General features: G+C 40.9%; 1 protein-coding gene across 1 annotated transcript; it reads left to right on the top strand.

The window, feature by feature from the left end:
- Positions 1-77: 77 nt before the first annotated feature.
- On the top strand, positions 78-13,334 carry mtf1 (metal-regulatory transcription factor 1). The gene is made up of 11 exons (XM_026183624.1): positions 78-183; positions 1,403-1,930; positions 5,022-5,260; positions 6,622-6,753; positions 7,010-7,083; positions 8,593-8,726; positions 9,213-9,290; positions 9,465-9,567; positions 9,652-10,289; positions 10,538-10,607; positions 11,273-13,334. Exons 2-11 carry the CDS (start codon positions 1,466-1,468, stop codon positions 11,755-11,757), a joined length of 2,418 nt encoding a protein of 805 aa, XP_026039409.1. The 5' UTR covers positions 78-183; positions 1,403-1,465; the 3' UTR covers positions 11,758-13,334.
- Positions 13,335-13,699: the final 365 nt, after the last annotated feature.

Here is a 13,699-nt window from a genome sequence, read left to right as displayed (position 1 = left end):
GAAACCCCTTCCCTACAATCATCTTATGGAATTTTTTAACATTGTTATTTAGCGTTAGTTATACATTATTTCCCATAATTCATCACGAATGGCTGCGAGCCTGTGACGTATGGCTTTCTAGGGAGGGGATAGGAAGAAAGTGGTCAACATCCAAAGCATCGGAATAAGGATTAAAATTCAGAGGTAAATTTATTTTAATGTCATTTCCTTCTAGTCGATCCACTTAAACCTCAGTTTGCCACTTTATCACCGGGTAAAATGAAACTGACCATCTTTGCAGGAACGATAAGTAATCTCCACAATAAACGTTTATCGTTAGCCCCTTAGCTTAGCGATGAGCTAAAGTGTTGCTATCCAGCGAAGCTATGAATGTGTAGAGAAATAAGTGGCAGCTGACTTACCTAGCCTAGCCTCTGGCTAACTAGTTCCCATTTAGCTTTCTGTGGCTTACGAGCTGAAGAGAAAAACACTCTAAAGATATGTAACGGCAGATGCAAAATAAGCAGCCTAAGATTAATTTACAGCAGCTAACCAGCGACGTATCAGGCTGGAGACGATGTAATCATGATATGAGATCAGATATCCACCAGAATGCTAGCATCGTAAAGCTAACAACCTCAGTACTGTGACATTAAGTTGTGAGAACGATATTGTTCAGTCAGCTAAAGGTTAACCTTGCAGCCACTGAGTGCCTATAAGGTCACGCTTATGTTTGGAAACTGCGCGGCATTGTGTGCGCAGCCATGTAAAAGTTAACTGTCACCGTCGGTTTGAAGTGACAGCTTTCATACGCAGCATTTAACGTTTTCCTTTAGAGGTAACCTGATGAATTTTGATTGATTAGAAGTCACCGAGTAGCTAGGGCTAAGCACCAGCTATCTCATGACATCTGTCACTGGAGTAAGAAAGTTCCAGATCGCGATGTGTAGCTTTAGTTTCTGTGAACAGTGTTTATGTCTCTTACTAAGTAACTACTTGCGGTGATTTCAGTCTGACGTGTTGAAGAAAAAAATTCGCTGCTTTTGACTGACACCCGCAGGTCCGCTACATTAGGGGGTGAACATGTTTAAAACGGGCATTTAATGTAGTCAAAAAAAACCTTATTCTGCCAAAAGCACACATAGCTGTGGCTCTGTCTAGTTATTTGTTGCCAAATGTTCCTGTCTGTCAGCGTGGGGCTACATAGTGACAGCTGATATAGTTTAACTGGGCAGCCCTAGTCAGATCTGCTGCTGAATCACTAAACGCTGATAAATATATTCAGTCTTTATATTGGGCTCAGCTATGAGAAACTATGAGTTTCTGCTCAACAGTGTTTGCTTTTTTCCAATTACAATTTGTAATAATTCAGCTGAGCTATACAACCTAAGAGCGTAAGTGAAGTAGCTTCTTTCTTTTTCAGGGTGAAACATTAACGTGTGAGAGTGCAGTCCTTCTTGCCAAGGAAGGAGAGGCATCAGAGACCATGAGTGAGAATGGCCCTCATACGGAGGTGCCTATGTACTTTGAGGTGGAGGTGGATCAGCTGGAGCGGGATGACGAAGAAGATGACAAGATCCACTTTCGCAAAGACGGTGACCTAATTGCTGAACCTTCGTCATCCTCTGGTCGGGTCTATGACCGCACCACGGTCCTCATTGAGCGGGACCCAATACGACTGGATGAGGAGGGAGAAGAGGAGGGTCACTGTGGAGGGGATGAAGATGGAGTCACCTTCCTAACAGAGGGAGAAGGTGATGGAGATGAGGAGGAGGGATCGCTGGCCTTTATGACAGACCCAGATGGGATGTCGCAGGGTTATGTGCACCACACAATTTCTCCTGACCAGATCCAGTTCACAATAAATCCAGGGTCCACCCCAATGCCACGCAACATCGAGGGGGCTACGCTCACCTTGCACTCTGAGTGCCCAGAGACCAAGCAGAGAGAGGTGAGCAAAAATAAGTGCATCTTGTCCAGCTGTTACAAGACATATGCTTGTTTGGTCATCAGAGGCTCCTCTGATTGGCTCTAAGGTAGTGCACATGTATGACAGATTGCAGTGATTGCTTGTCTAAGCTGTTTCAGTTATTACAACAAATTGCAGAAGAGCAGATGGTTTAAAGATTTTATGATTTTATCCTCTAATAATATAGTGATCATTTTTTTTAAATCTAGTTTGTCCTGGTGAAAAATGGTGTGCAGTTGAAAATATGTCACTGTGCTTCAAGTTCTTTTAAAGGATCTTCTCAGCAACTATGCAGAAGTTGCCATTCTGTTGCCTTCAGCAGTAACCTATCTTAATTAGCAGAGATGAGCAGCATAGTAAAACCATCTGATAGGAAGTTTGCACTTGTTAACCAGTAGGTACCTAACATAAAAGGTAGGGAGGCACATTGGGGAAAAACATGGTTCTCTTTCCTGTGTTTAATCAGTTGATTTAGATGATATATAGCCTACAGAGCCATCTTTACCACTATTATGATCCTTTCTTTTAACAGTAGTCTATAAACATCTGAGGAGCACAGTTGTGGGACATTTGTGAGAGAAATGTTGCCAGATTCTTGTCTGATACAGGATTGTAGCTCACAACAGCTGTATATTTTTAATTGATGAAAGGTCTGGACTCCGGGCAGGTCAGTTCACCACTAGGACTCTTCCACTTCAAAGCCATGCAACAGATGCAGTAGCATTGTCTTACTGAAATATTTAAGGACTTTCACAAAAAAGACATCATCTGGGTAAAGCATATGTTGCTCTAAAGCCTGTATAGACCTTTCAGCATTGTCTTTGCAGATGTGCAAGCTGTTAATTTCATAGGCTCTAATGTATGACCCACACAATCAGAGATGCAGGCTTTTGAACCGAGTGCTGATAACAAGCACGTTGGTCCCTTTCCTCTTTAGAGGTTGCAGGAAAAATGAGGATGCAACACGACCTGAACAGTTAACTGTGTTCACAGACACAGATTTCTAAAAGTGTTCCTGAGCCCATCCAATGATTTTTGGCCTTATCCCTTGCACACAGAGATTTCTGCAGATTCTCAGAATCTTTTGAGGAACAATATTCTGAAATTGTTCCACAAGTTGTAAATGTAGATTCTTTTGTAAATTGGTGAGCCCCTTCCGTAAAAGAGAGGCAGCTTACTTCTAACACTGCCTCTCTACGACCCTCTTCTTATATCCAATCATGGTATTGGCCTTTTTTTAACAGTTCATCTGATTCACTGCAAAGTGTTGAAAGCGGTTTTGTTGCCCCCATCCTAATGTTTTTATGAAATGGTAAAATGTCTGCTTAAACATTTAGTAAGTTTATTGTGTTCAATAGAAGTTACACAAAAGTTTTTGTTCATTTTACACAGCACCAAGACTTTATTGGGTTTAAAAGTTTTATAGAACAATAGAATTACACTTAAAATTGACTGCAAACTTTTCAGAGTAAAGCATTATGACTATATTGTCTTGATCATGGTATTTTCATATTTTAAAATCATATTATGTATTGAAGATTAATATACTAGTAAATTGAGATTTTGTTATCATTAGATGGGTGTGGTGCTGGAGCAAATGCCTTATTATTTCTGAATATTATTGGCAGAAACTTTGCTGCTTTTGTAGCCAGTTTTGGTTTGAAAGGTGAAGTTAAGTCAAGGTTTGATTTTATTTGTTAGCAGTGTCCGCTCAGTTTTTAACCCCTTTACCAACTGCAATAATAACAAATATCTAAAGAAAAAGATTTTGAGCAACTCTCTGAATTAAAAGACAACTATATATTTCTTGCAGCAGTATAGAAGCATACCGGGATCTTTTATTGTGTGTGTCTGTATGTGTATGACTTCAAGCCACTTCTGAGAAATGAATTTAAATTTATATTGCACAACAGTACAATATAAAGTGGTGCCACACTCTTCTGCAGGCCTGGAATCATAAATAGTCATGTGCATGCAGGTCTTTGTAATATGTTAAACAAAGCAAATATGAAATATGAATCCCCGCGGAACGCGTGCACTGGGGTGTGGATGGTTTGTCCAATATTTGTTGGCCACGCTAAGCACTCCTCTTTCATAAACCAATTTGTAATGGAGTGGTCTCTTCCACTATGCGTGTGGGAAGCTGGAGCATAAAGTGCTCCCTCGCAATGATCATATTCACAGTGTGGTAGAATCACAATGGTGTGGGAGATAAATGCAGATCTGAGCTGCCAGCTTTAGCAGGGTTCTGCTGTGGGTTTGCGTAGATATTTGCTTAACAAATGATCCCTGCCACACACTAATAACCAGACTGAATGGTTTCAGACTACCATCGCTCAGATTAGCGCTTGTCAGAAGCACCGAAAGCTAAGTCAGCTGTGTGTAACTTTCACTGTATCACAGTTGTGATACTGGGTGTCGTGGAGTTCTGCAAACACTGCAAGGTTCATGCTGAGTTTTCTCTGATGCATCTAATATTCTCACTTGCCTTGCTTTGATTTAAATTGGGCTACAATTCGTTTTTACAAGAATACTAAGAGGATTTAATTTAGTAAATGAGGTAATAGCAGCAGAGGAAGGAGAGTCTCTTGTTGAGGAGGCCAGCCACAAGTTTTCTCCTCCTGGTTTTGTGTTCAATACACTATAGAATAGAGACTGGGCTGCTTTTATTCACAGTGCCCCCAGGATATTTGTGTGAGAGCAGAGCAGGAGACTGCCCCACTGCAATGGACATCGGTGCTGTGAAAGAGAATTGAGGGTTAGTCATCACTGATGTCCTTAATGCTCACCCGCTTTGTGTACTGATGGGAGGTTGAGTCATTAAGTTCAAATCCTATCCAAAAGGCCACCCTGAGTCAGACTGTCACCTCATTCAATGGCAGGGCAGGTTATTATTATTTCTGAGCTGGATTTACTAATTTCTCCCTGTCTTGTTGAAATGGTGTTGTTAAATAAAGTTAAAACGCAGATTAACAGATTTTTTTAAAGAGATTTGATGCAATCCTTTTCTTAGCACCAGCATTATTTCACTATGTTTTAATTCCACTTACCATTTTTATTCTCTCACTTTCAGGTAAAGCGGTACCAGTGCATGTTCGAAGGCTGCACAAGGACGTACAGCACAGCAGGAAACTTGCGGACACACCAGAAAACGCATCGGGGCGAGTACACATTTGTGTGTAATCAGCAAGGCTGTGGAAAGGCCTTTCTCACCTCTTACAGCCTTAAGATCCACGTCCGTGTTCACACCAAGGAGAAGCCATTCGAGTGTGACGTACAGGGCTGTGAAAAGGCGTTCAACACGTTGTACAGGTGAGCCTTTTTTGTTGTCTTTCATGTCGCTGTCTTTACATTGCTGTGGAAACTTGAAGTTTATATGAAGTCACCTTTATCATCACTGTAGGTTCCATTTCAGTTTTGTTAGACTTGATCAAAAGTAGGTTAAGATAATTAGACCTAAGTGTTGGGGGCAGTACACAAAGCGTGATGCAGTAGATGTTTTGACACCAAAAAATGACTCAAGCGACTCGGGACTTGATTAAAAGAGGAACATATTTCAGTCATTCCGTCAGGTCTCTTGTTTGACCACAAGATATATCAGATGTACAAATCAAAGGGCATCCAAGTATCCAGTTTGCACTGTTTCAGTAGCAATGTCATGTGTCTGTGGCTTGATGCTGCTGTGCCATCATCGTAAGCTACACAGGGCTTAGAGCTGTTGAGATTCCTGATCTAACTTTACATTGTGGATCACATTAGTGGTTCGTCATGGTTTGCTTCGCATAATCAATCTTTGCAGCAAAATAAAACTGGTCTTCCTCATTCACTGAAACGCCATGCGTTTCTTGGAAAAGATAAGAAGTATGATTTTAAAAAAAATGCACCAAAACTTAACAGAAAATAGAATTAACAGAGCACTGCTTTCCTTTTTACGTTGTGCTACATTCTTGGTTATTAAGACATGTTTGCAGACAAGTAAGCGTTTATTCACCATTTACCTGATCTTAGTGCATCTCCTCGAACAAAAAAATCTTTCGTTCCATTTATTGTATCAGCACGATGGATGCCAAAAACACTCAAAGTATTCTCTCTCTTTCCCTCCAACGTTTACCCAAAAATATGTGTTTATTAGACACTTAATTTTCGTATATGATTTGTTCTTGGATAAAATCTCTTGCACTGAATCCAAAGTATTTCCAAACAACTGATGATGATCCACTTTAAGGGACAAGCTCTTCATGTTCTCCTGTGCCAGACATTCTTTGATTTTTGCTGTATATCTGGTCTTTTGATGTGGTGTTACTCGTCCAGATCAGTCCAGCACTGCACGCTGTGTTGTCCAGGGCACAGCTGTGATTGACTGATGCAGGCACGTGGTCAGGTGCTGTTTTTTTTAGGAAGGGCTTGGTTTGCTTTTGCTTTCCATTCAGTTTGCAGAGCATGCATTTTTAGTATCACTAGACCATGTTCATTTAAATGTGAGAAGCCAAAAATCGTGATTGAGTTTAAAATTCTATTAATAGCCCCATTTCCCGTCTGACTCATCTCTTTCTTTTTTTTTGAAAGATTTTTTTAAATGAAATGATAGCACATGCTGCTGAATGCCACTGCGTTTACTTTGTCCCGCTCATATTTTCCCATTGTGGTTTAATGAAACACTATTTTCTCTGCAGGCTAAAAGCACACCAGAGACTTCACACAGGCAAGACTTTCAACTGTGAATCAGAGGGATGCACAAAGTACTTTACCACCCTCAGTGACCTGAGGAAGCACATTCGCACACACACTGGGGAGAAGCCATTCCGGTGAGCATTTCCTTTGTCACAGCAGGTTTAATTTTCTCCCAGTTAAGGTGAAGGAACTGCTGTACAAAACTTTAAGGGTATTTAAATTTTACTTATCCATGTCAACTATCCATTTTTCTTCATATAACGACACAGGGGGGCAATGGGTCATGACTTTAATCTAGAAGGATGATGAAATCCAGCCTTGAATGTTTTTCACTTTGTTTACATTTGATCTCACACTGTTTTTTTGTTTTTTTTATGTTTTTGCTTTCAGGTGTGATCATGATGGTTGTGGAAAAGCCTTTGCTGCAAGTCATCACCTAAAAACACATGTACGGACTCACACAGGTATACAGTGTTCTGGTTCACCTCAATTATCTAGGGAAGCTTCAACAAAGATGTATTTATTTAGCTCTTTGCTCTAATGATTGCATGCTTGTTTAGGGCAGGTGAACACCTTTCCTACATGCCAGCTGTCAAACACACAGACAAATACTAGCTTCCCATGTATTTGGTGGGGTTTTTTCCCCTTATATATCAATATAGTAGATCATGTTCAGCTGAACAAGGAATGACTTGAACTGGCTTATGCTTTGTGTTGTTGAAAAAGAAACAATTACATGTACAAGAACAAGCTGTATCAGGATATTAAAATCCAGCTACAGGATTCATTGTACTGTGTCCATTTGGCTGGATTTTGCATATTCAGACTGAGGAAAAAACAAAAGCATGTAGCTTAACAGTGATGACACTGCATAGGTAGAATACTGATTGGGTAATTTACCATTACCCAATCAGTAGCCCCATAAAGTGCTATTTAAGTACCAATGTAACACTTTGTAAAGGGTGTGGAGAGGAAGTACTTCTACTGTTTGCTAATTGGCTGAAAAGGGGACTTTACTGGAAACAAGAGAACCACAAAAAAAAAAAAATATCGAAGATCAAAAATACACCATGAAAAGCACAGACATTTCTTCTGTACTTGGTTTCACTTCAGCTGTTATAACTTCATGCCTGGCTGATGCACCAACAGCAGCACAAGCAGGAATAGCCCACAGATTTTTATCACAGACTTTGTACACTGCGTCCATCTAAAAACAGAGCTCTCTGCAGAGAGACGGGCCACCCCGACTACGAAGGTGCTCGCCCTGCTGGCCCATCAATTCTGCTTAACTGACCACTCAAAGCACTTTTAACTATAAGCTTCCTTCACCCAGTCACATACAAGAGCTTTATTCTATACCTAACCTACACCTTTTCTAATCATCACACACACCATATCTTACCCAAGGACACTTTAGAATGAAGCTAGGGAGCAAACCACTAACCTTCCCCTTGAAAGACGCCCCCTACTACCTCCTGAGCCACAGTTGCCTCAAGGTTGAAAACAGGACAGTTTTCATTATTTTTAACGTTTGGTTTTGCTTTACTACAAACAGTTTTGTATGTTTTGACTTCTGTTGTCTCTGCAGCGACTTAGCTTAAGAACCAAGAATTCTGCGAACACAAAGAAGACTAGCTCATATTAAGAGTTGTTTCACATATTTCTAACACTGCCCCCTGGTGACAGTACATAGCTATAGCGTGTGTAAGTCTGCAACGCTAGAGTAAGAGCAGGAAACAGCCATGCTGGTCCCTTGAAAATTTTATATTATTGTGACAAGAGTAAAGCTGACTTTTTAAAACCCATACGGCTGCATTTTTTTGTCACTGAAAAGTCATCATTTTATTAATAAAGCTGCAACTTTGAATTAGGTTACTTTTTCCTGCCAGAAAAGATATAAATAGTAAAGAATAATAAATAAACGAATCAGTCTCAGTCTGTATTTTCTGCCTTTGTCTCTGCTCATTCTGTAGGGGAGAAGCCATTCAACTGTCCTAGTGATGGCTGTGAGAAGACTTTTAGCAGCCAGTACAGCTTGAAGAGTCACATTCGGGGCCACGACAAAGGACAGTCCTTCAGCGTCTCTCTCACCCATCCACTCTCTGAAGTGAGTCACAGCACAGCGTCTTGTCAGAGTGTGGGCACACTTGGCACAGTCATCGTGTTCTCCATGGACAGCCTCAGGGCTACATAACACTGTGCTCCTCGTGCCATTTACTGTATGCTGTGTTCTGAAGTAAAGTGCTCTTTTGTTGCTTTTCACATAATAAACAGTTGTGTTATAACATCTCATATCACAGGTATTACTACATGGTACATTGACTTTCTACAGAGCATGTCACCATAAAAGTAAAGTATTTAACTTTTCCACTTGTGCAGTGGCCTGTGTTTTTAATGGCAAATGTTTATAGACCAAATAGATTACATTGTTCTTTCTTTAAAGGAATAGTTGTTAATTATGTCATTATGTAATGGACTACCTTGTATGGTAAAGCCTAGATTTTTACCTATTTTTTACAGTAGCTTTCATTTCCACGACTCAGCACTTGGGGTGGCTACTTTAATCAGGGACCTTTCGATCTCTTAATTGCAGGATGCAAATCACTCGCTGTGCCTCAGTGACTTAAGCCTCATCTCTACAGACTCAGAACTACGAGAGAACATCCATAATGTGAGTTTGAACTTTATTTCACCTTTGTCAAACAGACTGTATTGACACAGTAGAGGAGCTGTCAGGATGATCAGTGAGATGTCAGTTAAAAGATATTTTCAGTCTTCAGTTTTTATATTCACTGTATTAAAATGTCAAGGTTAAAGGCTTTTGTTCATTTAAATTTTATTGCAGGCTCAAAATTTGGACCTCAACAATGCCACCCCTGTGAAAATCTTTGAGCTTATGTTCCAGAGTCCTGAAAATAGCATCAGCCAAGATGATGCTCATCCCAGCGGTAAGAATATTTCATTTAAAAATCGACCTGTTTGGGTTTTCTTAAAGTTCTTGTTCTGAGAAGTTTTTTTTCCCCCTTGACCAGAGAACCTTGCTGAGCGCTTCGGCTTGGACACTCCCACCCAACCGGGAGTGACAGAAGCCTCCTCTCTCATCTCTTTCTCTGTCAATCCTACCTCCTCATCTTCTTGTTCACAAAACGCTGCAGTCATGGAGGCTTCTTCCCAGCTCAATCAGAGCTCTTCCTCCCAGACCTCCACCCCTGCCTCCATCACTGCAAATGTTAGCACAACACAGCCTCCTGCTTTCATGCAGCAGATCTCAGACGTGCCACAGGCTTCTGTCCAGCCACAAAACCACGTCACCCCCCAGCAATATGTGGCACTGCCACCAACATTTCTACAGCAAGATAGTACTACCCAGACCACTCCACTACCACCACCCATTGCTACGCCTGCTCCTGCCCCTGCACTGACTGCCACAGCACCAGGTCCTGCTGTTGTTGCAGCTACCACAACAGATGCTCCAGCACCTGTGGCTCAACCTGTGCCTTTGGCCAATAATCCTGGTCCAAACTCTGGCCCTGGTCTGGCAACCACCCCTGCCACTATCACCATAGCACCCACACAGAACCTGCTGCAGCCCAGCTTGGTCATGTCTGACCAGAATCTCCAATGGATCCTTAGCAGTGCCACCAACAGCCAGCAGAACCCAGAGCAAGCAGTGAGTAATGATCCCACACAGAATCTGTTCTCCTCTTCATCTTGTTCACAAGAAAACAAGGTAGCACAAACAAACTATGAAACATTAGGGAAAGTATGGCTTTTAATTCATACACAGTCCATCCCTTTTTGATACAGTCTAAAAAAAAAAAAAAAAACCCCAAAAAAAAGAACATGGTGTAATCATCTTGAGGATACTGATATTTATTGTTAACCCTTTTGAACTTTGGTGTTTTTGTTTATTCACAGCCACATCAAGGAGCTCCAAAAGTGGAAAAGGTTTTCTTCACTACAGCCATACCAGTGGGAGGCAATGCTGGTAAGCCACCGTGAAACCAATCTTGTGCTGTTGACATTGGCCAAAGACTAAGGAAATCATACATTTGTTTTGCCACTAAAATACTTGGGTTAATGATGATTAGTTAAATAGTATGCAATAGTTACTAGGAAAAGTATTTGGTAATACAAACGCGAAGTTTGAGGAAGGAAATGGCAATCTCAGGCTGAGGCTTGATAGTAACCATCTTTCATTTTTGCTAAATCTTTTTTCCACCTAATTAAATGTAACATTTATGAAATGGGGAGGAAAAAAGTAAGATTCCCTGAACTCTTTTTTTTAATTTTTTTTTTATTAAGAATTCCCCAAATATATTAATATAAATTGACAAAACAGAAAATGGGGGGGGGGGGGCTCTAATTAGCAAGTTGAAGTCAAAGATTTTTGATTTGTTAGTGATTGCTGGTGAATTTACAGCTCTTATGGTCCTTAAAAGAACCACTGCCAGGTCTACCAGATGATGGTGTTTTCATCAACGTTTACAGTTCATGTTGCTGATAGGAACATGTGGTCACCTAATCTATTGTAATGTTTCCATCTGTAAATATTGACAGGGTACAATCAGACAGCCTACTTTTGCAGACACCACTGTGGTTTTGACTAATTTCTTTGCATTGGCCTAATCAAACGTAATGTTTCTGTTGTAGGTAACTCAGTCCAGCAGATCGGCCTCAGCCTGCCAGTCATCATCATCAAACAGGAGGAATCCTGCCAGTGTCAGTGTGCCTGCAGGGACTCTGCTAAAGACAAGAGTGCAAAGAGTGCCTCCTCCATCGTTTCAGCCCCATCACATCAGCAGCCACCAGAGCCCCCTCCCCCGCCACTATCAGAGCCTCAGCACCATTCAGCAACTTCATCTTCCTCATGCTGCCCCCCCAAGTCTTCCTCCAAGGTGGGTGAGGTGACACTGGAGGCCCCCTCTTCTTCTTCTTCTTCTTCTTCCTCCTCCACAGCTCAGACTTTCTCCACAATAGTGAGCGGCACTGCCGCCAACCCACCCTCATCTGACGGGTTAGCCAGTATGGACGTCTCAGACTTCCTGTCCCTGCAGAGCCCTGAGACAGCCGCCAACATTGAGGCTCTGCTGCTGGTCGCAGATGACTTCAGCATGGCTACTGATGGCAATCCTTAAAAGAGCTGCCTTTGGAGTCTGGCACCACATGTTTGTCTGTTGCACCCACTCGCCCACAAGCGTCGATTCCACCCACACCTCGAGTCACTCTCCGAAGTTATGCCTCTTCTTTCACCCTATATAGCGTGTGCATTGAAACCCCCCAGTACCTGCAGTGCATTCTGCTTTGTATGGCACTGGGACAGGTATGGTATATATACAAAGTATGTGTAACTTTTCTGTTGAGTCTCATTGCAGTAGTTGAGTTTTAGCAACTTAAACGCTAATTAATGCAGGGAAAAGGCAGTAGATCCTTTGTTGAAAAGATAAACTCTTTATAATAATCCTCACTCTGAATTGATTGAAATGACCAAGTGTTGTCCAAGCACTGATAATTTAGAGTTTCATTGTCCTGGCTTGAAGGTCACACACCTTAGCAGGAAAACAAAACTCGTCTGTCCTTGTACTGTATCCTCGTACTGTACTACAGGTCCTAACAAATTCTTTAGGCTGGTATGCAAATAACCATAATGCACTGTATATGAGAGGATTTTGCTACAATTTTAATCAAGCATTGCTCCCAGCAAAAATTTAAAGAGCTTGGTCACACAGCTTCCCACGTGGCTGTCTTGTAATATGAAGTGATTTCCTCAGTATTTTGTTTGTTTTCTATGAAGACTAGTGCGGTCCAGATAATGTGATGATTCTTTTTTACTTTTTTGAGAACCTGTGATCAGATCTGCCTGTCTCTTTAAGCGACATAACGTCAATAAGTTGCCTATAACTTAAACTAACTTAAAATTGTATATGTTAATTTATTTAAATGCCTGATTCTTTCAATATAATGATACTATCATCTTTGAGATAGCAGAAATAATCTATTAATTTATTCCAATCACATGTTTTTTTTAAGTTGAGCTGCTTTTTTGTTACTGAATTGTTTTACCTTCATAAGAACGTAAGTATTGTAAAAACGAGGCACGTGTAGTAGACTGCACAGTCAAGCAAAATATCCTCTAGGATCTGCTTGTTTGCAAAAACTTGCCCACAACTAAACTATAAGGAACTACTGTCAACATCCCATCTTCTTTAGGGTTGTGACCCTCTCAGGGATGCATCAAGTCATAACTGTTCCTGGTTCCCACAATTTTCTCAGACATGCATTTTCCTTGCCGGACGGCCCACACTCGCAGTAGCCCTACGTTTTTGCTGCACTCTTCCCTGTTTATTGCACACTAACTTGTAAAGTTGGTTCTGCATATCGGTTAGGCTGATTTGCGGCACCACTACAGAGTTTTTGTATAAACCTGCTGTAAAGTAGCATTTAAAAGATGGTGTCCTGGTGACAATGTAAATATGGTACATTTTAGTGTAAACATCTTTGAAAAACTTGTAGATTATTCTAGAATTTGTATTTTTGTATAGACTTTTGAATTGCTAACTCTGAGTTTGAACCTAATGTATACTCTGTTCATTCTTCTCCCCGTCACGTTTATGCAGAAGATGTTTTTGCTGTGTTTTAGTTGAATAGTTATACAAGCCGCTGGGTTTCTGTATAGTCCACATTGTAAGAAAATATATGTAATGCATAGCCTCTGGCTCAGAGTATAATTTAACAGTATTGTTTCGCATGGGACACAATGCAATGATGATAGAGTAAAGGCATTATGCCCTGTAAATGACAGTAGAGCTTCTTGGCCTTACAACATTAATTGTTCTGTAAGCCTCCTTGCCTTGATAGCCTCTGCTTTAGTAATCGGCTTGTTGACACTCTGTTTTCACATTCACCGACTCTCAGGCAGCCATTCCAGCAGCAGATCACACCAAGGCAAAAGCATGGAGATTTTCCAGTTGTGATATTGGGAAAGTCGAATGGGCTTTACCAATATAATACTATAATATTTCAGCATTGACTTAAAAAAAGAAATTAAACTCAGCTATATAACAGATGCAGACATTATGA

The sequence above is a fragment of the Astatotilapia calliptera genome, chromosome 11, assembly GCF_900246225.1.
Source record: "Astatotilapia calliptera chromosome 11, fAstCal1.2, whole genome shotgun sequence".
Classification (NCBI taxonomy): Eukaryota; Metazoa; Chordata; class Actinopteri; order Cichliformes; family Cichlidae; genus Astatotilapia; species Astatotilapia calliptera.
This window is presented reverse-complemented; position numbering and strand designations above follow the sequence as displayed.

Coding starts and splice junctions, on each gene's coding strand:
- mtf1 (XM_026183624.1), top strand. CDS start 1,466: ATGAGTGAGAATGGCCCTCATACGGAGGTGCCTATGTACTTTGAGGTG. Junction 7,084..8,592: donor ACATGTACGGACTCACACAG/GTATACAGTGTT, acceptor CTCATTCTGTAG/GGGAGAAGCCATTCAACTGT. Junction 8,727..9,212: donor TCACCCATCCACTCTCTGAA/GTGAGTCACAGC, acceptor TCTTAATTGCAG/GATGCAAATCACTCGCTGTG.